This window comes from Hemiscyllium ocellatum, chromosome 2 (genome assembly GCF_020745735.1).
Source record: "Hemiscyllium ocellatum isolate sHemOce1 chromosome 2, sHemOce1.pat.X.cur, whole genome shotgun sequence".
Lineage (NCBI taxonomy): Eukaryota > Metazoa > Chordata > Chondrichthyes > Orectolobiformes > Hemiscylliidae > Hemiscyllium > Hemiscyllium ocellatum.
In genome coordinates this window covers 65,506,911-65,534,331 of record NC_083402.1, presented here as the reverse complement: position 1 = coordinate 65,534,331, position 27,421 = coordinate 65,506,911, and the positions used below count along the sequence as shown (strand labels likewise).

Sequence of the window (27,421 nt, the reverse complement as noted above, 5' to 3'; positions counted from 1 at the left end):
GATAAAGCAAATTTTAGCAGAACTAATACACTTAATGGTACAGTCCTAGGGAGTGTTGCTGAACAAAGAGACCTTGGAGTGCAGGTTCATAGCTCCTTGAAAGTGGAGTCGCAGGTAAATAAGATAGTGAAGAAGGCGTTTGGTATGCTTTCCTTTTTTGGCCAGAGTATTGAGTACAGGAGTTAGGAGGTCATGTTGCGACTGTACAGGACATTGGTTAGGCCACTGTTGGAATATTGCGTGCAATTCTGGTCTCCTTCCTATTGGAAAGATATTGTGAAACTTGAAAGGGTTCAGAAAAGATTTACAAGAATGTTGCCGGAGTGGAGGATTTGAGCTATAGGGAGAGGCTGAACAGGCTGTGGCTGTTTTCCCTGGAGCATCGGAGGCTGAGGGGTGATCTTATAGAGGTTTACAAAATTATGAGGGGCATGGATAGGATAAATAGACAAAGTCTTTTCCCTGGGGTCAGGGAGTCCAGAACTAGAGGGCATAGGTTTAGGGTGTGAGGGGAAAGACATACAAGAGACCTAAGAGGCAAGTTTTTCACGCAGAGGGTGGTGCGTGTATGGAATGAGTTGCCAGAGGATGTGGTGGAGGCTGGTACAATTTCAATATTTAAGAGGCATTTGGATGGGTATATGAATAGGAAGGGTTTGGAGGGATATGGGCCAGGTGCTGGCAGGTGGGACTAGATTGGGTTGGGATATCTGGTCGGCATGGACGGGTTGGACCAAAGGGTCTGTTTCCATGCTGTACATCTCTATGACTCTAAATACTATTGTTTCTTCTTCCACAGTGCATCACCTTGCATTTATCAGAGTAAAATACCATCTGCCACTGCTCAACCCATCTGACCAGCTCTATATCTTCATGTAACCTATAACCATCTTCTTCGATTAATCTTGGTATCATCTGAAAATTTGTCCCACATTTTCATCGATAGCATTTATGTGTCTATCAAAGAATAAGGGTCCCAATATTGATCCCAATACTGCTGGATTCATGGCCTCCAATCACTCAAACAGCCTTCCACTACCGCCCTTGTGTCCTATTGCTAAATCAATTTCTGCGGTCAGAGAAGAACTAAAACGTTGTTTCAGAGCCTCTGCAATTTCCTGCTTCACTTCCCACAGCAGCCTGGAATGCAGTTCATCCAGGCCTGTCATGACATAGGTTGCTGTTGAGAGTGTGTTGCTGGAAAAACACAGTAGGTCAGGCAGCATCCGAGGAGCAGGAAAATTGACATTTCGGGCCAGAGACCTTCTGTCATCACAGCCAACCCACTTTCACCCACTCATAGTCCTTGTTGTCATTTATTTAGCTCTTTCTCTTCCTTGGCTCACTGTCAACAAACCCTTTGCCTGCCTCTCTCTCTCTCTCTCTCTCTCTGGGTTCCATCTCCATCTATTTGCTCACTCCTTCTCTCTCCCACCTTCTGTCATCAGCATAAATACCACTTTCTCCTAAATGCTATCGGTATGAGGAAGGGTCACTGGACTCGAAACATTAACTCTGTTTCTCTCCACAGATGCTGCCAGTTTATTCAGCAATTCCTGTTTTTGATTCAGATTTCCAGCACTTGTAGTTCTTGTTGTATTTTAGTATCCAAATGAGCCCCAGAGCCCTGTGGAGCCTTCTGAATCAAATCAGTGAGCAATGCAATCGCAGATCAGAATGAGCACTATACCACCCAAAAAGATAGATAGCTAAATGCACCTTTTGTGTCTGGAAAACAGCTGCAGCACCAATGAATCTCAAGACCAATAACAATTTTACAGTCCAAAGGAATAAAAATACTGTCCCTGGACACTAAAGTATATTTTTTAGCATAGCCAATCCACCTAACTGGCATATCTTTGGATGATTGGAAGAAATACCTGTAGACATAGGGAGAACATACAAATGCCATACAGCTAGTTGTCCAAAGCTGGAATCAAACCCTGGTCCCTATCACTGTGAGGTAGCAGTGCTATCCACTGAGCCACTGTACTGCCCATTGCATTAAAGTCTCAGTTAGAAGCCAGCAATATTGGCCAGTAGGGGGATTGCAACCATGACCTAAGCAATCTTATTCCCAGACACTAACCGTCTGAGATAATCAGCCAACATGCATTTGTTGTGTTGAAGAAATTAGAAATTTACAAATGGATAGATGAATGGGCCAAAATTAGGCAAATGGAATTTAACATGGATAAGTGTGAGGTTATGCATTATGCTTGGAAAAATAAAAGGCAACTCATTATCTAAATGGAAGAAATTTCACAATGCTTTGGTACAATGGAATTTGGGTGTCCTCTTGCATGATTGCAGAAAGCTAGTATGCAAAAACAGCAAATGGAACTTTGGCATGTATTGCTAAAGGAAAGGTGTACAAAAATAGGGAAGTGCTGTTGTAACGACATAAATTATTGTTGACACCACATCTAGAGTACTGCACAGTTTTGGACTCCTTACTTGACAAAAGATATACTTATATTGGAGGCAGTTCAGAGAATACTCTTATGTGGGGAGGTTAAGCAGTTTAGGCCTATACTTACCAGAATTTAGAAGAATGAGAGAAAATTTAATTGAGGTATATAAGGTGCTAAAGGGGATTGACAAAATAGATGTAAAGTGGATGTTTCCACTTATAGGGATATCTTGAATGAGAAGTCATAGTTTTAGACTAAGAAGTGGCAGATTTAAAACAGAGCTGTGGAGGATTTCTATCTGCAGCTATCACTACCCCAGAGTGCAGTGGACACCAGGACACTTAGTAAGTTTAAGGTGGGGATAAACAGATTTTGAATTAGTAACAGGTTGAAGGGTTAGAGGGAGTGGATACTTAAATGGAGTTGAGGCCAAAATTAGATTTGCCACACTCATATTAAATGGCAGAGTTGGCTCAGGCACTGAATTGCCTACTCCAGCTCTTATTTTTTTTTAATGTTCTTATATCTGTTGATGTTAATACTAGGGGCGGGTCAGTTCTTAGACTGAAACCTGGCTGATCATATAATGTTTGCAGTTGGTTTTTATGATCACGTGGGATGGGAAATTGCAGTCCTTGAAATAGGAGCCATCTGGGATGTTCTGGAGTGGAATTGCTCCTCCTGGGAGCAGATACGCAGAGGAGGAGGAATTGGGATTAAGGGATCGTGTTTTTACAGGAAGGGGTGTTGGGAGGAGGTGTTGTCCAGGTAGCTGTGGGAATCAGTTGGTTTGAAATAGATGTCTGTGTTGAGTTGGTCGGGTAAATCGTGGGCCTCCTCCACTGCCAGATCAAAGCCACTTGAAAACTGGAGGAAATATGCCTCATCTTCCGTCTCAGGAGACGACAACCACAGGGTAAAAATGTTGACTTCACCAGTTTCTAAATCTCCCCATCCCTCACCCCATTCCAGATCCACCCCTCCAACTCACCACTGCTCTCTTGACCTGACCGTCTGTCCATCTTGCTTCCTACCTATCTGCCCCACCCTACTACTGAATATCACAATTACTCCCCACCTGCATCCATCTATTACCATCCCACCTATCTTCATCCAGCCCCACCTCCATCCCACTACTTACCTCTTAGCCCCCTTCGCCCTCCACATTCCTGATGAAGGGCTTATGCCCAAAATGTCAACCCTTCTGCTCCTCGGATGCTGCCTGACCTGCTGTGCTTTTTCCAGCACCTCACCTTTCAATTCTGACTCTCCAGCATCTGCAGTCCTCACTTGTTCCTACCATGTAGTAATGTACCATCATTTTGAATGCATTTGGCAATGATAGATGCTGGTGGTACCATTGCAGCTAGCCACAAAATGCATTTTACTTTTTCATTCATTGAGTTTAGTGGAATCATACATGCCTGACCTTTACCAGGTCTCTGCCTCATCTTCCTGTTAGGGATGACTTTATCTTATAAGGCTGATGAAGAGTGCTGTTGATTGCCGAAGTGATGCACATACAACACAATGTGGAAAAAATGGGACTGGGTGGGAGGCCAGCTTCATTGGTAGGTATGTGGGAGTAAGTGGAGTATATCCACCTGACTGAATTCTGAATGATAGGGTCCTCTGATGGATAAGTGATGAGGATGTGGTGCATTGTGCTTTGTAGAGTGATAGGTAGGAGCTGTTGTGCAAATTAATTCACTAATCACTTACAGAGACCATGAAGTTTTTATAGCAATGCTATCCTCCAAGCCAGACTCCAGCAATGATCGTCTGACTCAGTTGCTCCTATCCTTCAGGGCCTCTGTCCTCCACAGGAATCTGAACTAATTCTTCATTTTGATACATTTTCAGCACTAATTCGTCCTGCAACAAATGAATGAACTGAGGAATTCCCTCTTCTCTGGAGTTCCATGTATATAATTCCTACTTGCAGCCAGTACGCGCACAGCAGAAACATTTCTAATGGATGATCAAGAGGGGCAGACTGGTTTGAAGAGGAACAAGCTAATTGCATCATGTGCTATCAAAGTGCATTACTGAACTCTAGATGATTAGATTAGATTAGACTTACAGTGTGGAAACAGGCCCTTCGGCCCAACAAGTCCACACCGACCCGCCGAAGCGCAACCCACCCATACCCCTACATTTACCCCTTACCTAACACTACGGGCAATTTAGCATGGCCAATTCACCTGACCCGCACATCTTTGGACTGTGGGAGGAAACCGGAGCACCCGGAGGAAACCCACGCAGACACGGGGAGAACGTGCAAACTCCACACAGTCAGTCGCCTGAGTCGGGAATTGAACCCGGGTCTACAGGCGCTGTGAGGCAGCAGTGCTAACCACTGTGCCACCGTGTACTGAGAAAGACAGTAGCATGGGTCCTGCTTGCTCCAAGGCTATAATAACTTAATGAGGAGGTAGCATGAAGGTATCTCAGCAGTAATGAGCCTTGGCAAATCACAGATCAAAACCCCTAAAACTGACCATAGATCTTAATAAAGCTTTTTAAATCTTTATTATCTCATCAGAATTTATTGATCTGGAACGTTATCCACCTTTGTTAAGTCTTGAATATCTTTGGAACTGTCATTGACCAATATGTCAGAATGGCCTGTTTTTCATCGTACATGATGTGTTATACATTTGATTTAGCCCAACACCAGCCCAATACATTAAGTCACTTCCTTGTTAATCATTTTTTCAGCTGCCATCACATCTTCCCCAATTCCCTTTCCACAACTAGCCAATTGCCTGCCAGCACCATCCCATTTCTAGTCTGCCTTATGCTGATTTTTTTTCCCTGTTATGCATTGAGCTTCCTTGAACTAATTTTTATTCATGAGACCCAACTCCTAAGCACTTGATCTTATTTTCACTTGACTGCTGAAAACCTGCAACCCTTCTGGTCCTTGGCTGTGCTGACATTGCAAATGATTCTGCTTGGATACTGTCCTTCTCCCTTTCAAACCCCTCACCATCAACGCTGTCCTCAAAAATAAACATAGTTAATCCTCCAGTGAATGACCTTATTGCTAATATGATTTTTATGTTCTTAGGTCTTCCAGAACGTGAAGCCTGTTATCAATCATTTCCAAATATTTTGCTGGGTGTTCGTTTCATTATTACAACAGGAGAAATAATTTGTGGTTCTGTGAAATCAAATGAAGAATATTGTCAAAGGACCGGTGATTTAGTTGAAAATGTTTGTAGACTTCAGGTACAGAAAATTGACTGTTCGGTTAAGTTCAATTTCAAATTGTGTCATCTTCTGACATGTAATATATCAAAATAAAGGTAGCTTTTTAATTAAGTAACAACTGTGATAATTCTCAGAGACTTATAGAATTTATTTTTGCATTATTAATCATTTAGTAAATTATGGCAAACAGCCCCATTCTGGGCAATTATAATGGATCATGAAACTGAAGGTAACTGTTGAAATCTGGCAGCATAGCACTAATATTGGCAGTCTGTACTTGCTTAATAAAAATATATATAATAATAAAAGGGATTGTTCGTGTATCAAAGCAGTACTTTTGTGTCCGTAGCACTTGTGCAAGCAGGGTCATAATGTCAGCTGAAGAGATGGCTTGCTGAGGCATCTCCACTGTGCCATTATTCACTGTATTCCATGTGCACCAATGTCACATCAGGAGAGTTGGTGTTTCGGGTATAAGCACTTCATCAGGAATATTCCTGCTGAAGCACTTATTCATGAAATGTTGATGCTTCGGCTCCTTGTTTGCTGCCTGACCTGCTGTGCTTTTCGAGTGTCACACTCTTCGGCTCTGACTTTCCAGCATCTGCAGTCACTTTCACCAATGTCAGTAGCAGTGCATGCAACAGCAACACTTATGGAAAATCATGGCATGTTCCAAAGACAGTGCTTCCCCTTCCAGCATTTTATCTTCAGTCTGTCACTGCACTGCCGAGCTCAACCCTCCATTTGTCCCTCTTTAGCCACAGGATGTCCTTTCTGAAGCTGGGAGCCACACCCCTTGAGAAGGAGATGGGTGCAGCAGCAGAACTAGGAAGGACAGCATATCAGTTGGAGATGGCCACGCAGTGAGAACTTGATTTTTGAAGGGTAATGCCCTGGACACATAATTCTCCTCCTTTTTGTCAGCCCCACCCTCCCTGAGGCCTCTTGCAGAGCCATTTTGGAGACTGCCGCTGTCTCCTCCCGTCACTGCAGAATTAAGTAATGACCCCGTTATACATGCTGTGAAGACTGTATCTATATCTTTTTTTCTTTAATTTCCTTTATTTTACAAGCGGAGTGATCAAGCCTCTCTTTAGACAATTTTAGAGAATTTTAGACAATTGTTCAGCATGTCTTTGTTAATTGAGGTTCAGAAAGCAGGTCAGAAGTTAAATACATTAGCCAGACAACTCTCACTGCAGCTGAAGTAATTCCAGAGTGTTAACAACAGATCTTTGATGAGGAAGTGGAGACATCCTCACAGACCTGCAGGTGAAGAACGGGCAGTTGTTAAGCAAATAGTGACATTACCTGGATTTGTAAGAAGTTATGATATGACACGTAGGAATATGGAAAATGCGAGCATCAATGAACAGAAATTTTTACGTGTCCAAAACTTCATAAAAAACATAGAGCAATTCCAGAAATTATTACTTTAAGAACCATAGCAGGTAAGGTTGTAGGGCAGAATGTAAATTTTGTTTTTTACTCATTTTGGGTTACCAATCTGATCAAGATTCTAACTGTATATATAAAGATTTCTGGAATGTCATCAAATGTTTGGTCATGAAGTTAACTGCATATCATCCACAAACTCAGGGAGCTTTGGAGAAATATCATCAGACTCACAAAACCATGATTAAAGCATACTGACACAAATATCCACAGGACTAGGACAATGAAATAGATTTCTTCCTGTCTGCAACCAGAGAATCCCCAATAAATCTACTGGGTTTAGTTGATTTGAATTGATCTATGTCCATGGGACTAGAGATCCATTATGATTGATGACTGAAAAGTTTGTAAGACAAAAAAAAGCAATCCACATTGCTGGATGTCATGACCCAGATTCTAGAGAGGCTCACAGGAGCATTTAAAGATTTAATGGGAGAAAATGAAAGTGTGGGCAGACAAACGTACTACAACCAGCTCAACCTAGGCCAACTACTTCAGCTGCTTCATCAATGACCTTTGATCAGAGGTGGGGATGTTCACTAATAATTACACAATGTTTAACTGAAGCAGTCCGTGTCCAATTGCAACAGACCTGGACAATATTCAGGCTTGGGACAAAAAATAACGTTCGTGCAACACAAACGCCAGGTAATGGTCATCATCAATAAAAGCTAATCTAACCACCGCTCTTGCCATTCAATGATGTTACCATCACTGAATCCTGCATTATCAACATCATGGGGGAGCTATTCACCATAAACTCAACTGAACTTGCCATGTAAAATACAATTACTGCAAGAGGGCGGCACGGTGGCTCAGTAATTAGCATTGCTGCCTCACAGCACCAGAGACCCAGGTTTGATTTTAGCTTCGGGTGACTGTGTGGAATTTGCACATTCTCCCCGTGACTGCATGGGTTTCTTTTGGGTTCTCCAGTTTCCTCCCACAGTCCAAAGATGTGCAGGTTCAATGAATTGTCATGCTAATTGCCTATAGTGTTCAGGCATGTGTATGTTAGGTGCATTAGTCAGGGGAACTGTAGAGTAATAGGGTAGGGGAATGGGTCTAGGTGGGATACTCTTCGAAGGGTTGGTGTGGACTTGTTGGGTCGAATGGCCTGTTTCCACACTGTAGGGATGTTGTTGTGGTTCTGTGCGCCGAGCTGGGAATTTGTATTGCAGACGTTTCATCCCCTGTCTAGGTGACATCCTCAGTGCTTGGGAGCCTCCTGTGAAGTGCTTCTGTGATCTTTCTTCCTAGGGATTCTATGATTCTATGAAGAGCTAGGAAGTCAGAGGCTATGAATACTGTGGCAAATAACTCACCTCACTTCACAATGGGTAAAGTTGTTTTAATCCAGAACCCTTTAAATTTTTTTTTAAGTATTGCCAATGTCAGAAAGAGTTACAAACATCCTGTTCTAGTAATTCCAAAATTGATTACATGATCAACTCATAATGATAAGAGTTATTGTTGCATCGTTATGAATGCCTGGCTGCTTTCATGAGCTAAAATGATCTCATCATGGGAACATTTACACTCACAGTTTAATTGGCAGCTCAAATAGATTGTTAAAGGATTAATAATATGATGTTATGAATAAAAGATTGCTTTTATAATGGATTAAGTGTTTGTGCCATAAATTTTCAATGCACTTTCATGATTTTTTTTTAATATAGTGAAGGCTGTAATAGATATAAATGCCTTGTTTTTATTTCATCTCAGAATGGTTCCTGAGGTCTTTGCATGGTAGATATTGGGTGACTTGTCATGGAGGGTGTAAGGATCAAGGGTGGTAAGGGGGTTGATGTGAGTTAGCCTAATTTTGGCATAGGGCTTAAAGCAGCCATAGTAGTTGGTTGGACACCCTGTGGTGATGTTAAGTTGGCATTGGAGCATGGAGGGGGCATGGAGCCATGTTGATGTGAATTAAGATGTGAGAGGTAGAGGCCTGAAATTTAACAAAACAACTGAGACAAAGTCTCAAGGAACAAAGATAATCCATTTAAACAACTCCCATCATTATTTGTCAATCCCTGTGGCTATCTCTGATCTATTTCTGGGGGTGATGGACTGACTCAATCCTTAGCCCCCACTCCCCTTCTGAAAATGTAAATTGTGTTTAATGGGGTATTTTCTACTGTGGCAGGCTTGCTGAGTCAGAAAATTCTCTGATTGGAGCCAGCCTACTTTGTAGAGACAATCTGTCCCGTAGTCTCTAAGCTTCATGCTTAGATATTCTAATCTTTTTAAACAAAACTGTTGTATACAGCAATAAATTATTTTGTCTTTCTGGAGAATAAATGATATTTTACCTTGATCGAGATACCAAGCTTGCACAACTTGAAACAATTACAGATGGTTCTGATAGCTACTTTGATGGCATTGCTCAACAGTGTGACTGTTTTATCAGAGGATTCCTAAGTGTAGATTATTTATTGTTTGGCTTTGAAATGGCACATCTGCAAGTTTGGAAGCTTCTCTTCTCTGGAGCATAGAATTTTAAGAATAAAGACACAGAGTAAATAACATCCAAATAATGCATGAGTATGGAAATTTCTTTGAACAATTTTATTATGAATTCTTGACTCAGAGGTCAAGTTCCTTTTGATGCTGTTTTGATCTACTTATTTAATCTGTTAAGCATCATGATTCACAGTATCTCACTGGTCATGCTGTCCAGTTTCATCTGGTAGGTAGTTAATTACAAGTAAATAACACTTCCATTTTTTACTTCATTATATAAAAAAGAATTTCAAGTCCAATATGACTCTTTTGCCAGATCTGTTGCATTTTCTGTTTTTATTTCAGATATCTAACATCTGCAGTAAATTGCATTTATTACATTAGAGATTTTATTACTTTCTCAAAATATCCTTTGTTGGCTTCAGGTAAGAACAACTTGTCGGTGTCCTCGGCAAGTGGCTGAGCCCCAACAGAAAGTATGTAACATCAGTCCAATGCTAAGGGAGTGCCTCCTGGTTTGGGTTTATGTAAAACATAAAATTCAACACTTGGATGATATTCTGAAACATCTTCTCCTAAGAGAGCAACTGTGCAATACGGATTGGTAAGTTCCATCATTTTCAAAACATTGCATTTAATAAATTGGCAATAAATGACAAATATTACTCAGGAGAATAAAATATTCCTGCAAATAAGTGTTAAGTTTGAAAGAGTGAGGGCACCATTTTATGACTTGCACAGAGGCAAATATTTATTTGCATCCAATTTAATATTGTGCAGATTTCATGTTAGCTAATCTTTTTAAGCTACTGCGTCCATTGTTCATTTGTTATCATACTTTTCATATATATTGTGCTTCACAATTTGATCAATAGAACTATTCATTATGTTCTAATCTTTTGGGTCCTAAAGAATTGGGAGCAGCATCAATGAAAATCATGGGAAATCATTTCATATCCTATACCTTGGGATACTTGGACACAAGTACAAAAATCTAAGCTCAGATGTTTGGTATTTATACAGTGACTTTCAAATCTATTTTGCATGACTGAACAAAATTGATAAAATGATATTTTATACATATAATTTAAGATTAGGTTTCAGCTTAAGAATGCATATTGAATTAATGTACAGGTATTGAGCAGGGTGGTGAAGAAGGCATTTCGCACACTTGCCTACATTGGTCAGGGTGTTGAGTATGGGAGTTGGGATGTCATGTTGTAGCTGTATAGGCTATTGGTGAGACCACCTTTGGAATACTGTTTACAGTTCTGGTCATCCTTCTATGGGAAGGATATCAATAAATTGGAAAGGGTTCAGAAAAGATTTACAAATATGTTACAGAGACTGGAGGGTTTGAGTTTTAAGAATAAGTTGGATAGGCTGGGACCTTTTCTCCCTGGAGCTTTGGAGGTTGAGGGGAGACCTTATAGATGTTTATAAAATCATGACAGGCATAGATAAAGTGAATAGCCAAAGTCTTTTCCTTATGCTTGGAAGTTCAAAACTGTAAGGCATAGGTTTAAAGTGAGAGGATAAAGATTTAAATGGACCTGAGGGATAACTTGCCAAAAGGAGTGGTAATGGCAAGTTCAGTTACAACAATTAAAAGGAATTTGGACAGGTACATGAACAGGAAAGGTTTAGAGGAATGTGGTCCAAATGCAAGCAAATGGGACTAGATCGGATTAGGATGTTTGGCTGGCACAAATGAGTTGGATCAAGGGTCTGTATCTGTCCTGTATGAATCAATGACTCTATAAATACAGTAGCGAGAACATCATGCACACTCTCTCTGTGCAATTTTGAAGAATTCTTATCAATTATACCTTGTATGTATCTTACCAAGAGATTCATACCCATAAATACAGTCATAGAAACATAGAGATGTACAGCACAGAAACTGCCCTATCAGTCCAACTCGTCCATGCCGACCAATTATCCTAACCTAATCGAGTCCCATTTGCCAGCACTTGGCTCATAGCCCTCTAAACCCTTCCTATTCATATACCCATTCAGATGCCTTTTAAATGTTGCAAAGGCACCAGCCTCCAACACTTCCTCCGGCAGCTCATTCCATACACGCATCACCCTTTGTGAGAAAAGGTTTCTCTTTAGGTCCCTTTTAAACCTTACCCCTCTCACCTTTAACCTATGCCCTCTAGTTATGGACTCCCCACCCCAAGGAATATTTTGACTTTATTTTTTAATTTTAGGTTCATCAAATTATTAATTTTTTTAAAATATTGAGGTGGAAAACAAACTGGCATTGCACAACAAAGTATCGAGTTTCCTTTAGAATTTCAGTGCATAAACATGGTTATAGAGAAATCAATGTGATTGAGGTAATAATTTTTAAAAACAACTTTCAGGAATACTTTCTTAATCAGTGTGTTTGAGTGCATGCTGACTTATTAAAAATAACTCAATCTTGAATATTGTACCTTCCTCAAATCGCCAAGGAAAAGGACAATTAAACTGGATCAATGCTTAAGCCAGTTAAACTAATGCATCTTTATTGTCATTACCAATCAGTGTTAAATTGACAGCTACCGATTTAAGTTATGAATTTTATTTCACTGTTACAAAAGTCAGAATCCTTTTTAAGGTAGCCTTTGGTGTTTGTTTATGTCCACCAGTTCAATAAAAAGTCTATAATGTACATAATTCCTTGCTCTCACACAGAGACTGTTTGGTTCATTACAAGTTAATCTTTGTGAATTAAAGCGATAAAGCTATTGATTCACAGCCTTGGAATTCCTTACCTAAAAGGGTTGAATGAATTTTTTTTAATACTCATTTGTAGGACTTGGGCATTACTGGTTGGCCAACATTTATTGCCTGTCTTTAGTTGCCCTTGAGAAGTTGACCTGCATCATACAAAATGCAGTGACCTAAGAGAGGATTCACACCGTCTTCTCAAGGACAAAGAATGGGGAATAAACTCTAGTCTTGTCAGTGATATCCATATCCTAAAAATAAATTATTTGTGAAAAAGTAACAAGATGCATAATTGTTCCCCATACAACCTTTGTCCAATATAAATGGAATAATGGATCTCCTAAGAACAATTTACTTATCACAAAAAGGCTGGGAACCATATTGATGGGAGATTAGGCTGTAGAGAGAGTGTAAATAATTTAGCACGGACGTCTTAGCACTGGAAAAGCTTGCCCATCATCCAGCTCTGTTGGAGTACAAGTGTGATGTGGGAGATTTAGTCTGTAAGAAGGGTAGCAGGCCAAAGCTGAATAGTAGCAAAGTAAATGAGTGCTCCGACAGGATTGTTCCTCTGTAATTGTAAATCTTGGAATATCTCTCAGTTGGTTTGACTGGATACCTTCTAAATTAATACAGGCATGGTCTATGGACAAAGTTTCCCTTCAATGCACTTATCCAATTTCCTTTTGAATTTTTTTGTTGAATTCTAATTCATTCATCCTTTAAGTAAATGTATTCCGGTTTGATAATTTGCTGTGTGAAAATTAGCATTTTTCACTGGTTTCTCTTCTTTTTTGTCAAATATGTTTCTGTTTGTTGCTTACCAGCTCGTATGAAGACTTCCTTAATGAGCAATAGAAAGCTAGCATGAAACTGCAAAAACAATGTGCAGATTAGTGAGTTTTGAGAAGATTTGTAGCTCAGGTTGAGGTTCTGGATCTAAGTTTGCTCGCTGAGCTGGAAAGTTCATTTTTGGGCATTTTGTCACATTACTAGGTAACATCATCAGTGACCCTCCTGTGAAGCACTGGTGTTGGTGACCCACTTTCAATTTATGTGTTTAGGTTTCCTTGGGTTGGTAATGTCATTTCCTGTGGTGACGTCATTTCCTGATCTTTTTCTCAGCGGGTGGTAAATGGGATCCAAGTTGATGTGTTTGTTGATAGAGATGCAGTTAGAATGCCATGCTTCTTGGAATTCTCGTGCATGTCTCTGTTTGGCTTGTCCAGGGATGGGTGTGTTGTTCCAGTAGAAATGGTGTCCTTCCTCATTTGTACGTAAGGATACTAGTGAGAGTGTGTCATGTCTTTTTGTGGCTAGTTTTCTGTTTGGTTTTCCAATGGAGTGTTTGTTCCAGTTCTTGCAAGGTATTTTGAAAATGACATTAGTTTTGCTTGTTTTCTGTACAGGGTTTTTCAAGTTCATTAGCTGCTGTATGTTGTGGTTATTGTGCAGATTAGTCAGTACTTGTAAAGGGAAGAAACAAATGGGTGTATACACTTCATGGAGCAGCTGTAATAATACATTCGTCATAATTTCTGATGGCTGGACATTTTTTATCTGAAGAGTAGATTGGAGTTGCATAACAGGACCATGTAGAAGTCTTGATGCAACCAGTTTTGTAGGAATTGCCTGGAAAATTTGAGTGGAACATTTCAGATGATTCTGACTCACTTAAACTTAATGGTCATGCTGGAAGGGTGAGAGTAACTATATCCTACTCTACATTCTGTATAATTATTAAACTGAATCCCGACTCACCATGCAATACCTCCCACTGATTCCTGACACACCAAGCCCCCACAGTCAGCTTAGTCCCGCCTGACCTGACAACACTGTTTAGTCACAACACCCCATATCTAACCAATCTTCAGACCCGACTCCTTGATTCCACTAGATACAAGCTACTCTGCCCCCACCAAACCAAAACTCAATACCTCAATTCTGCCAGAACCAACCACCCACCTCAAACCTAACACCTTCAGCCCCACCAGATCCAAAACCCTCCAGACCAGCCTGGAATACTCCCCTGAACTGGCATCTCTCCTCCACTGCCAACCTGATCTCTCCACTTCCAACAATATATGTATCCTCAACATGACACCTCCCCTTGAACTGACCCCTTGACCTATCATGAACATTCATCCACTTACTTGAAAGCCTATCTGTCTCAACCACTTGCACTCTAACCCCTCATCACCTTGCTACCAAACCTCCACCTCCTTCCTTACCTTTCTCATCCAACCGGCACTCCTCACCCACCCAGCACCTTATCCCATTCACCAGCTACGACCCTTACCTCACCCAGCTAGCCCTTACACCCTCAACACCCAGTAGCCTACTCCTCATCAATTTCCTCAGTCTGGTACTTTAACACTCAAAGCAACCCTCTCAATCCATTTGCTTCACTATCATCTACACTTAAATACTGACAATTTCCAATACTGACAATTTCCCAGGAGCTGTCAAAGTGATGGCAGGTCATTTATTATTTAAATTATTAAGTTTAAACATAATTTTATGCTGTAAGATTGTGAAGTACTTACTACTGAAAAAGTGAAAATTAGGAGTGATTTTCTGGTTGTGGACATTCCTGAATTGATTTCCACAGTTCTGTAACTGGAGGCTCCTATGCAAGGATTTCGAAGGCAGAACTGAGTAAAATGAATGTTTTTTTGCTCAGTAAAGGGTCAGAAATTTGGGCCAATGTGAGTTCAGGTTCAAGTAGGAGGTGAAAGGTCATAGAAGACAAGGACCTGTTAATTCCATTTTAAAGATTGTTGGTTACATTGCCATAAATATGAGAACACAAAAAATAGAAGTCAACCAAAAGACTCCTTGAGGCTCCATCATTCAGTACAATCATGCTCAAACTTCTGCCTCAACTAGTATCTGTTAATTTCCTGATAGACCAAAGATTTGTCTATTTAAATGTAAATACACTCAGAACTGGAACTGTCTAGGTTATACAATTAAATCTAAATTTAATCTAAAGATTAACAATCCTTTGATTGAAGAGATTTCTTCTCATCTCAATCCTAAATGATTGACTTCTTGATTGAACAGTCAGGGGATAACATTTCTCAATGTATACACAATCAAGCCACTTCTAAGTCTTGCATGCTTCAATGAGATCACTTCACAATTTACTTAGCTTATGTTCATAGGATAACCCCTCTAAATCCAAAGCATTTATCTAGTGATCATTGGCTCCTTTAATTCTTCCTAGGATGTGGGTGTCACTGACAATGCCAGTATTTGTGGCTTATTTGCTCATCCCTAATTGCCCTTGAACAGAATGGACAGTTAAGAGAAAACCACATTGTTCTGGGTCTGAACATATATGTCGGCCAGACCTTGTAAGGATGCTTCTTACTGTTTTGTGTCTCAAACTGTGAAGACAGATACTAAACTATTTGTTCAACATCTGTGGCATTTCCTTATTCCCGATAATAGTTTCTCCTGTTTTTGATTCTAAGGAACTGATATAGACTTTAGCTATTGTCATTTAATTTACTTGCAAAGATTCTTAAAATCTGTTTTGGATTCCTGGCTAGCTTACTGTTATATTCTACTTTCCCCTGTTCATCAATTATTTTTTTATCACCCTTCCCTTGCTATTGGCCAGATTACTGGGGGATAATTACCCTGTCTTGTGTTGTAACATTAACCTGACAGAGCCAATGGAGTCTTAGTTTAATGCTCACATGCTCATTTGAAAGATGGTACCTTTTACAGTGCAGCATTCCCTCAGTACTGCACTGGAGTCAAGATTGTTGTATTTAAGTCCTGGAGTGGGACCTGAACCCACAACTTATGGTTTGGGGGTAAATATGCTGTCATGGCTGAATGTATGACAGTGTATGCTACCTTTGAGATGTGAATGTGACTATCAAAAGGCAGACAGCAAGCTGGTTGAATGCTGCCAGCACCAGAAGTAAGAAGTACAGGATAATCGCTCAGCATAATCAAGACGTCTCCCTTTGGGCTTTAGTGGATTTCAGCGAACGGTCACAAAAAGAATTGCTAATCCAAAACAGATTTACACACCAAAAAAAATTTCTAAACATTTTCATTTTGAGATTTAAATGCAATCATAGAAATGATTATGTTAAGTTAAACAACCACAACAGTATGAACACATCAGAAGTTTAATTAGGCACATTTAATGCCCAGTGCATTTGAAATAGTTTGCTAAATGCATTTTGTGAGGCATTTAAATAATGGATGAAAGATAAATTCGTAATCTCAAAGGTAGAATGTTGATTCGTTGGTTACAAATGTCTCAAAACATCAGTCATCCCCATGTAAATTTGCATTGCAAAATATCAGTGTTTGGTGCTTCAATATATGCCCCACATGAACAGTCGAGTTAAGGCGCACAAATAGCTAGATACAACATAACCAAATGAAAGAAAGGTTATTAACATACCACAGCTAAAAGCGGAGAAAATTCAAAAACCATGAATAACTATCTCAAAAGCTCAATTCTGCACTAAGTTGAGAATTAAAGTGCCTACTGTTTAAATATGACTACTTAAATGTTATGATGTGGAGGTGCCAGTGTTGGACTGGGGTGGACGGAGTTAAACATCACACTATACCCGGTTATAGTCCAATAAGTTTATTTGGAAGCACTAGCTTTCGGAGCACTGCTCCTTCATCAGGTAGCTGTGGAGCAGAATCATAAGACACAGAAATTACAACAAAAGATGATATTTTATTGCAACTGAAAGAGTATATTTAAAATATAAGATTTTATAAGAAAATGTGATGTCTCAGCTCAGACAATGCATTAAAGACGTGAGTTTAGAGTCTGTCTGTATCCCAATCTTGAGTCAGACTGGTTCTATTTATAAAGTAGGAATTTATAAAATGTTACATGGATTGACTGGTTGCAGATTGTATTCTTTTTAAGCAAAGTATAATGTGTCTGCAAATACAGTTCTGCAAATGCAAATCACACTCACACAGACCCTCTCTCATAGACATGCTCTCTCTTATACACACACACATACATCCTCCACATTCACACCCTCTCACAGGTTTATACTCCATCACATTCATACACTCACTCTACCAAGCACGAGCACATACAAACACACACTGCCCCACGTGCACTCACACACATGCACATACATTCACATGCACACACACTCTTTCTCATATGCAGATACACACACATATACTATGAGGTGAATTTGTATTTGCAGACACATTCTATTTTTCTCAAAAAGTATACAATCTTCAAGCAGTCAATGCAGGCAGTAAATCCATGTAACATTTCATAAATTCCTACTTTGGAAATAGAACCAGTCTGACTCAACATTGGGATACAGACGGACCCTAACCTCACACCTTTAGTGCATTGTCTGAGTTAAGGTGTCACTTTTTTTAAAAAAAAACTTAAGTTATCTCAAGAATGTGACTTAAAAGAAGTTCTGGGATTTACATTTTAATGAATCGAAACCTCCAACCCATTCTAAAAGATGAAAGAGGTAACAGCAATCTAGATTTGTTCAAAATATCGTTTCAGTTGCATGTCACCTTTTGCTATAAATTCTGTGTCTTAAGATCCTGCTCCACAGCTACCCAATGAAGGAGCAGCACTCTGAAAACTAGTGCTTCCAAATAAACCTGTTGGACTATAACCTGGTGTTGCGATTTTTACTTAAATATTTGCATACAAATATCTAGATTTTTCCAAAGTCATAATTTCTCCCCTTACTTTCCAGTAGATCTTACGGGTCTAGACTGTAAATGTAGGAATGATTTTTCCAATGTCCAGAACCAAGGGTCATAGCCTATGAATATGTAATAGACCATTTAGGACCAAGATGAGGAGAGATTTCTTCCTTTTGTACTCCATGATCCAGTTTTTAAAAACCCAGGACCCCATATGCCTTTTGAAGGTTGGAAAGAAACAAATAGTGGAGTCCCATATGAATCAGTCCTTCAATAAGTTACTAGCTATAAAAGGCAGATGGTAGTTGTTTTTCTGACTGGAGATCTGTGACTAGTGGTGTTGCCCAAGGATCAGTGTTGGGACTTATGTTATTCGTAATATATGCATTCAGAAATTTGGATGAAAGTATAGATGACCTCATTAGTCCATTTGCAGATAACATGAAAATTGGGAAGTGAGGAAGGTTGTCAAAGGATATAGCAGGATGTAGAGCAGTTGGAAACTTGGGCAGAGAAATGATATGGAGGTGCTGCTGTTGGACTGGGTTGAACAAAGTCACCTGACGAAGTATCAATGCTCCGAAAGCTTGTGATTGCAGAAGAATCTTGAGGCACAAATCTGTAGCTCCCTGAAAGGGGCAACACAAGAGGATAAGGTGGTAAAGAAGGCGCATTGAGTATAAAAGTTGGCATATCATATTGCCTTCAGTTAGGCCACATTTGGGGTGGAGTTCTGGTCACCACATTTCTGGAAGGATGTGAAGGCTTTGGAGAAGGTGCAAAAGAGGTTAACCAGGATATTGCTTGGATTGGAGTCTATTAAGTATAAGGATAGATCAGACAAATGTGGATTGTTCTTGATCGTTTCAGGAGCTGAGAGGTGAACCGATAGAAGTATATAAAATAATGAGTGTCATGGACAGCGTAGATTGTTAGAGTATTGTTCAGGGTGGAAATGTCAAATAGTACAGGGCATAGGTTTAAGGTGAGAGAGGAAAGATTTAAATGAGATTTGCAAGGCATGATTTAAAAAAAAACGAGGGTGTTAAGTGCCCATAATGCATTGCCAGACGAGGTGGTAGAAGCCGATGTGATAACAAAGTTAAAGAAGCATTCAGGCACACACACATGAACAGGCAGGGAATAGAGGGATGCAGATCATGTTGAGGTAGTTGAAATTAGAACAGCATTCATGGTTGACACAGACATGGTGGGCTGAATTGCCTGTTTCTGAGCTTTACTGTTCTATGTTCTATATTAATGACTTGGACGAGAAGGTCAGAGTGAAATGCTGATGTGGTGAAGATACAAGGAATCTGCAAGGGAACACAAATAGATTGAGTTAGCAAAACTTGGCAGATGGAGTTGCATGCAGAAAGTGTGGGGTCAAGAAAACCAAAAAGCAACTATTATTTGAATTGAGTTTCAAGTGTTAATTGTGCATTGAACACGAAATATCACCAAAAGAGGCAAATGGAATTTTGAGGATTCTGAGGGGAATTGACAGGATGGATGTTGAGAAGATGCTTACACTAGTGGGGGAATCTCAAACTAGGAATGTAGTTACAGAATAAGGGAAAATTATTTTAAAACTGAGATGTAAAAGAATTTAGAGTCATAGAAATGTACAGCACGGAAATAGACCTTTCGGTCCAACACGGCCATGCTGATCAGATATCCTAAACTAATATAGTTCCATTTGCTAGCATTTGGCCCATATCCCTCTGAACTCTTCCTATTCATATACCCACAGATGCCTTGCAAATGTTGTAATTGTACCCGCCAACCTCTTCCTCTGGCAGCTCATTCCATACATGCACCACCCTCTGTGTGAAAAAGTTGTCCCTTGGGTCCCTTTTAAATCTTTCCCCTCTCATCCTAAACCTATGCCATCCAGTTCTGGACTCCTCCACCCTAGGGAAAAGACCTTGTCTATTTATCCTATCCATGCCTCTCATGATTTTATAAGGTCACCCCTCAGCCTCCAACACTCCAGAGAAAATAGCCCCAGCCTATTTAGCTTCTCCTAATAGCTTAAACTCTACAACCCTGGCAACATCGTTACACATCTTTTCCAAACTCTTTCAAGTTTCACAACATCTTTCCTGTAGCAGGGAGACCAAAATTGCACACAGTATTCCAAAAGTGGCCTAGCCAATGTCTTGTACAGCCAAAATATGACCTCACAACTCCTATACTCAATGCACTGACCAGTAGAGATTGCCACACCAAATGTCTTCTTCACTATCCTTCCTTCCTTTCAGTGAATAGTGAATGTCTGGCATTGTTTACTCCACAGAGTTGTAGAGCTAGATCATATGTATTAAAGATGAGGTAGTTGATTTTTGAAATACCAAGGAGTTGAGGGTTTATGAGGATCAGGCATGAAAAAGGAGGTAAGGCGAAGGCAGATCAGCCATGATCTTATAGAATGGCTTGAGGGGCTGAAAGGCCCACACCTGTCCTTTTTTTTATTTTTTTATATTCTTGCACACCAAAGTCATTGATATAGATCAAGAAAAGCAGTGCTTCTAAGTTGATCCCTGCAGAACTGCGCTAAATACAATCCTCTGTCCAAAGAGCAAGTATTTGTTACTTCTGTCTGCTTTCTGTCACTCAGCCAATTGCTGTCACTACTTCTTTAAGTCCAAAGGCTTCATCTTCACTGACAAACTTGCAGTAGCAATTTATGACATGCTTTTTAGAAATCCATTTACACCACATCAATCACATCACTGGCATCAATCCTCCCTATTAGCTCATCAAAAACTTGAGCAAGTTAGCTCACTTCAATTTTCCCTTAACAAATCCACATCCCATTTCTTAATTCATATTTATTTAAGTAATTGCTAATTTTATTCCAACTGTTAAGCATGATATCTGGGCTCAGATTTTAGAAGAGGACTTAATTGAGGAGGAGATAAAAGTTCAGTTTCACAAAAGTAAATTAAAGTTTTTTTAGATTACTTACAGTGTGGAAACAGGCCCTTCGGCCCAACAAGCCCACACTGACCCGCCGAAGCGCAACCCACCCATACATATACCCCTTACCTAACACTACGGGCAATTTAGCATGGCCAATTCACCTGACCCGCACATCTTTGGACTGTGGGAGGAAACCGGAGCACCCGGAGGAAACCCACGCAGACACGGGGAGAATGTACAAACTCCACACAGTCAGTCGCCTGAGGCGGGAATTGAACCCAGGTCCCTGGCGCTGTGAAGCAGCAGTGCTAACCACTGTGCCACCGTGCCGCCCTAAAAAAAAATGTCATGACTGCTTGGTCAGGTCTCTGTTAAGGCCCTGCGATCATTCTCAATAAGCGCATGGATAGCTGGTATCTTGCTTGCTAGAAAATACACATTCTGGAAGATGATGAGGACAGAAGTAGTGATAGCCTCTGTACTGACAGAATTAAATGAATCAAAACTCGGAACAGTGGGTGGAACCAGATGGAAGATGATCAAATTAGTCTCGGTATTAAGTTCTCAGAATCTTTAAGGTGGGTCAGCTTTCCCAACCTTTTTGGCTGGGAAATTATTTTGTATTCTTTAGCATGCAATAAGTATTAGTTTCCACCATGGATCACTGGAAATAACTCATTATCACAATCTTGTTAGGTCAAAACAGGAAATGTGTGTCCTCAAACCAGTGTACAGGAAACTGTTCTGAGGAGGGTCATTGGACTCGAAATGTTGACATTCCGCAGATGCTGCCAGACCTTCTAAGTTTTTCCAGAAATTTCAGGTTTTGTTTGATTGTAGAGATGCACATCTCAAGCTCACATTCATTGTGACCACAAATGAGAGTGTTATCACTGATGTTCAGAGTGCTTCAAATCCTTGAAGCGCAGACTAAATCATCATCTGAAATATCTAAGCTGCTGAATTGATTCCAAAATTGAGAATTTCTTGAGAAGTCTGATATGAGTAAGTTACCTCGACTCTACTTCAAGCTCATTTTAATGGTAGCTTACATCAAAGTCAAGTTTAGTGAATAATTTAGCACTATATACTTGGCCAATTTCCTGTTCCTTGGATGCTGCCTGACCTGCTGTGCTTTAACCAGCAACACATTTTCAGCTCTGATCTCCAGCATCTGCAGACCTCACTTTTTACTCTATGACATTATCAACTGTACCTCTCAATGCTCTTGTATCTATGAGAACACCTACATTAGGCAGCCAATGGTGTTATCACACAGACCAAAAAGAGTGCAAAAAGCTATTTGCAAAACGGCCTTACCCTTCTGCATTGGCTACATTCTCTTGTCCTTTTTGCGTGGCACCTAGTTGTTAATAGTTAACTTTGCTGATGACGAGCATGAGCAAAGTCATTAGGTTTTCCATCAGCTTTACACTGTTTGTCAATAATAGAATACTTTGTGCAGAGTCAGAATGCACTGCCACAGTTAGAACATCATTTGGACAAGTTTCAATGCTGTTTGTAAGGGTACAGTGGTTTTGTGGCACATGAGACATTAATTGTGTTCACAGGAGTTAAACCTGAACTGTGACAGTTACTATGTCAGGCTCAACCTCATTCCAAGGCGATTAATGAAAGAGAAGCCAAGTCTTACATCTTTTTTTCTGGAGAGATGTTTATTGACTTGCTCAGTTTTAATCTCCTCAGCCCACACCCAATGCCATAATTTCTCTCTATCCACATTAAAATACAAGGCAACAAATATCCAAGACCTGTTTTGTTTAACCTTGGTGTTAACAAATGGCAATAATGTGATGACCAGACGTAATATAGATACTGAAAGCAATCATGATTTTGCTAATTCCTAGAGCTCTGGTAGTTGACTAAAGAGACAACCTTTGATTATTTATGTTTTGATTTCAATTCACAATTTGTTTGGCAGTTACCTCAGTCCTATGCAGTATTGGACAATTGTTTGTTTTGCACATTGGAAAACAATTATTTCATATATTATATTTTCTGGATGTGAAATAGGTTGTTAGTGTATTTCTTTTGCTGAATTGTAGTTGTATTCCTCATGAGTAATCATCTCATAAATATCATTCATTCTTCACATCCATCGTGGAGAGGTTAGATTGTTTATCTTTTGACATTTGCAATTATAAAACCTGCCATCATACCTTTGAAATATCACAGACATATTTGCAGATGTGTAAATCCAGATGATTCTAAATACACATCATAAGATGTTAGACAGGCATAGAGAATACTATCTTCATCTGGGACACAGATCAAAATTCTCTGTAATGACCTGAGATTTATCTTTTTGATTTGGTGATCATTTTGGCAGGATCAATGTGTGTGTATACAGGTATTTTCTAATCAACCTGTTCTGAGATATTAGTATACACCTCTGGAACAGGTCAGACTTGAATACCACTGGGCCATATGATACCTTCTGGTCCAGAGGTAGGGATGGTACCATTGTATCACAATAACTTTTAAAATAGTAAGCAGGAAGGATTAATCAGGAATAATTTTTCCACAATGCCACCAGTAATTCACGCATGGTTTTGAACCAGGACCTTTCACATGTAACGAAATGTAATCTCTACTACAGTACAGAAAGAGGGCACTATTTTTTAATGGTACATTGCGCAAGATTCCCGAATTCTGAATTCAAGCTAGAGTGTCTTTTGTGTGTATCTCTAATATAGCCTCAACATGCCCCTAAATCTTAAACTTATAATGTTGCGCAGAAAATAGATAAGGGCCTTTTGAAAGTTTCATAATGCTGTTATAAAGTACCCAGGAATAAATGGTTAGATACTCACCAAATGCATAGAATCAAAAGTGCTGCATGTTCTGTTGAACATGAATCTTTTATGATTATCCTTTCTCCTACTGGACCCCTGCTGTTGTGGTAGCCTCAAGTCGACAAAATGCACAATGCCATTTTCAATGAACTATTGTTTTGCCAACGGCTGTCTTACACCACAGGCTTTCTGGTCAACCAGCCTTTCAAGCTGACCAGCTGCTGGGTAAACAACTAAATCAATATATTCTAAAGGGTTCTACTGTTATGTTTAGCACAACTTTATGTATTCCAGTCATTTCCAGGTTTATGTCTCTCATCACCATCTAACTGTAAATACTGTGGCTTTGTTACTGAGTGAAATCTCATCTCACCACATGAAGTGACAATTCCTCCAAACAATAGTTGGGTAATGGGACCAAATGGCTGTCACAGTAAGCTCAAGGTGGACTAAAAATGTACTTCAACCAGTATTTACTGTGGAGAAGGATATGGAAGGTAGAAAACTTGGAGGAATAAACAGCAATATCTTGAAAAGGTTGCATATTATAGACGACAAATGGTGAACGTCTTAAAATGCATAAACATGGATAAATCCCTGGGACCTGATCAGGTGTATCCCAGAACTTTGTGGGAAGCTAGAGAGATGATTGTTGGGCCCCTTTGCTGAGACATTTGTGTCATCAATAGCCACAGGTGAAATGCTGGAAGATCCATGGGTGGCTTATGTGGTGTCATTATTTAAGGAAGGTGGTAAGGTGGGGATTCAAGGTAACGGCAATCTAACAGGTTAGCCTTACTGAGCTCTGCACCATAACTCAGGCAAAGTGGTGCTTTTGCCCCCAACATTTTAGATGCCCTGGGAAAAAACAGTAATTTTAAGTTGCTAGAATCGCTACATATCTTTTTTAGTGAATTGGGAAGATGACTAAAGGCAAAGGGCTGCTTGGATCACAATAAGCAGTGTACTCCCTTGCAGTGATGGACGCACCTGTGGTCGCAGCATCAGCCTCCGTGAAAGCCCCGTTGGACTTAACCTCTCAGCAGGGACTGGCTTCAGAGTCTGTTAAACTCTGAGAAAAGATCGAATCAACGATGGAAGAGACGTGGGCCAGGCTGGAACCCATCTCAGCCATGCTGCAAAAGCACGAGCAGGAGATGCAGCGTCTCGGGCAGCATGTGGAGGAGGTCAAGCAGTGGACTACAGCATCAGAGACCGCAGCAAATCTTCGGCAGAACGGGTCCAGGCTCTGGAAAGATAGGTACAGGCCTTAGTGGAACAGGTCGAAGACTTCGAGAATCAAAGTTGGAGGAAGAACATGCATGTTACTGGGCTGCTGGAGTGAGAAGAAGGGGATCAGCCAGCCAGTTTTTTTGAGCAATGGCTGCCACATTTTCTTGGATGGGAAGCTAAGGCGGACTGGGTGTGGATCAGTCGAGCTCACTGGGTCATGGGGCACAGGCCCGGGTCTGACCAGCACCCCCGCCTGGTCCTAGTGCAATCCCAGTCCTATAGAGACAAGCAAAAGGTGTTGGAAGCTTCCAGAATGATGGGGAAGAATCCACAGGGATCGAAGATTATGTTTTTCAGGACTTTTCTGCGGCCATGATCTTTAAGAGGAAGATCTTTGATGAAGTAAAGAAGAGGCTGAGGGATTTGGATATCCAATACTCTGTAAGGTACTTGGCAGTGTTTCATTTCAGCCACAGAGGTCCGTACATGTGTTTGACTCAGCAGACAAAGCAAAGAACTTTTTGGACATTTCAAATAGACTGACTGCCTCAAGCCATATGGACAATAGTGGGTTTTTTGTTGTTTCTTTCATTCTGTTTTGTTCCTTTGATATTTTTTAATCTCCTTTTCTCTTCCTTTTTTTGCTTTCCTGGGGTTTGGGAAGCATTCTCTGAACTTTTGGGGTTTTTTCCAGCAATAATGGAAGTTGACATACCCACTTTTAATTCCTATGCTTGTAAGATTTATGTATTCTTTACTTCTGTTTTGCCTGGGTTTGGAGTGAGGCTTCAGCTAGCTATGGAGGTGTTTGTGGATAGTGTGAGTGCCCCCTATGGGCAAGGGGGCAAATCTCCTATTATCTATTTTCTGTATTGGTTTATTGTAGCTGTAGTTTTTAAAAGTTTTGTTTTAGTAGTTTCTGTCAATGTGTTTTTCAGACTCTGTGAGTCTTTAATTGTCTCTACTCAATGCGTTGAGAATAGGGTTCTTCCTCTCAGGTTCACAGGCTGTTTTAGATGACTGTGGCTAGTTGTTCGTTCAAATGGTGCACTTGGAATATTAAGGGGAGTAACTCACCAATTAAGAGAATGTACTTTCAAATCTTAGAAAGGAGAGGGTTGATGTTGTTCTGTTACCAGAAACCCACCTTGATGACATGGAGCATCTAAAGTTGCAGCAGGTGGGATTTGACCAGCTGTTTTTTTCATCTTTTAACTCTAAAAGCAGGGGAATAGCTACACTCATTCAGAAGAATCTCCCAATTCAGTTGTTAGAACAAATGAATATGGGCTGTTCAAAGTTTGTGAGAAGATTTGTAGCTCAGGTGCTCGTTGTTGTGGTTCTGTTCGCCGAGCTGGGAGTTTTTGTTGCAAACGTTTCGTCCCCTTTTTAGGTGACATCTTCAGTGCTTGGGAGCCTCCTGTGAAGCGCTTCTGTGCTGATTCCTCCAGCATTTATACTGGTTTGAATCTGCCGCTTCCGATTGTCAGTTGCTGTCCGCTGCAGTGGCCGGTATATAGGGTCTAGGTCGATATGTCTGTTGATAGAATTTGTGGATGAGTGCCATACCTCCAGGAATTCCCTGGCTGTTCTCTGTTTGGCCTGTCCTATAATGGTGGTGTTGTCCCAATCGAATTCGTGTTGTTTGTCATCTGAGTGTATGGCTACTAGGGATAGCTGGTCATGTCGTTTCATGGCTGGTTGGTGTTCATGAATGCGGATTGTTAGCTGTCTTCCTGTTTGTCCTGTGTAGTGTTTTGTGTAGGCCTTGCATGGGATTCTTGTGTTGACTGTATAGAGTGTCTGGATCCGGTGATCAGGTGTTTCAGTTTCTGTTGTAGCTCTTTAGCCAGTTTGTGTGATGGTGTTCCTGGTAGTGATACTATGGGTCTGAGTGGGATGTCTGGTTTGTGTACTTTAGGTAGTCCATAGAATCTGGGGGTGTTGTTGTTTTCCGGTTTTATTCTTTGTAGGTCAGTTCTGGTTATCTGTCCGTTTCTTTGTAGATTCCTCAGTGTGTTGTTTATCTTGTTGGTGAGCTGTGGAGTGGGGTCAAACTCCCTCTTTTGGTAGGTGTTGGTGTCTGCAAGTAGTTCCTCAGCTTTTTGAATGTAGTCCGATTTGTCCAGTATCACAGTCATTCTGCCTTTGTCTGCTGGTAGTATGATTATGGTCTTATCATTTCTTAGTGATTTTAGTGCTTCTTTCTCCTTGGTGTTGAAGTTGTGTGTTTGCCTTTTCCTTGTTATCATAGGTACGATACTTTGTCCCACTGTTTGTTGTGTCTCTTCTGTCAATCCATTGTTCCTGAGTGTGCATTCTAGTGCTGCTAGGAAGTCTGCTGTCTTGGCGTCACTGTGGTTGTAGTTAAGTCCCTTGGCCAGTATTGTTCTTTCCGTGTCTGTGAGCTGTCTGTGGGAAAGGTTTTTAGCTCAGGTGTGTGTTGTGGTGTCCTTTTCGTTGTGTGTTAGTTTGGCCATTTTTTCT

At 40.4% G+C, this 27,421-nt stretch overlaps 1 protein-coding gene across 2 annotated transcripts in view; it reads left to right on the top strand.

Annotated features, from left to right (window-relative positions):
• tmem232 (transmembrane protein 232) overlaps positions 1-27,421 on the top strand; it is a 134,044-nt gene that overhangs the window by 40,972 nt on the left and 65,651 nt on the right. For both annotated transcript variants that reach the window (XM_060844391.1, XM_060844383.1), the window contains exons 7-8: positions 5,488-5,648; positions 9,980-10,158. In XM_060844391.1, coding sequence (XP_060700374.1) covers positions 5,488-5,648; positions 9,980-10,158 — 340 coding nt within the window. The remainder of the gene's footprint in view (positions 1-5,487; positions 5,649-9,979; positions 10,159-27,421) is intronic.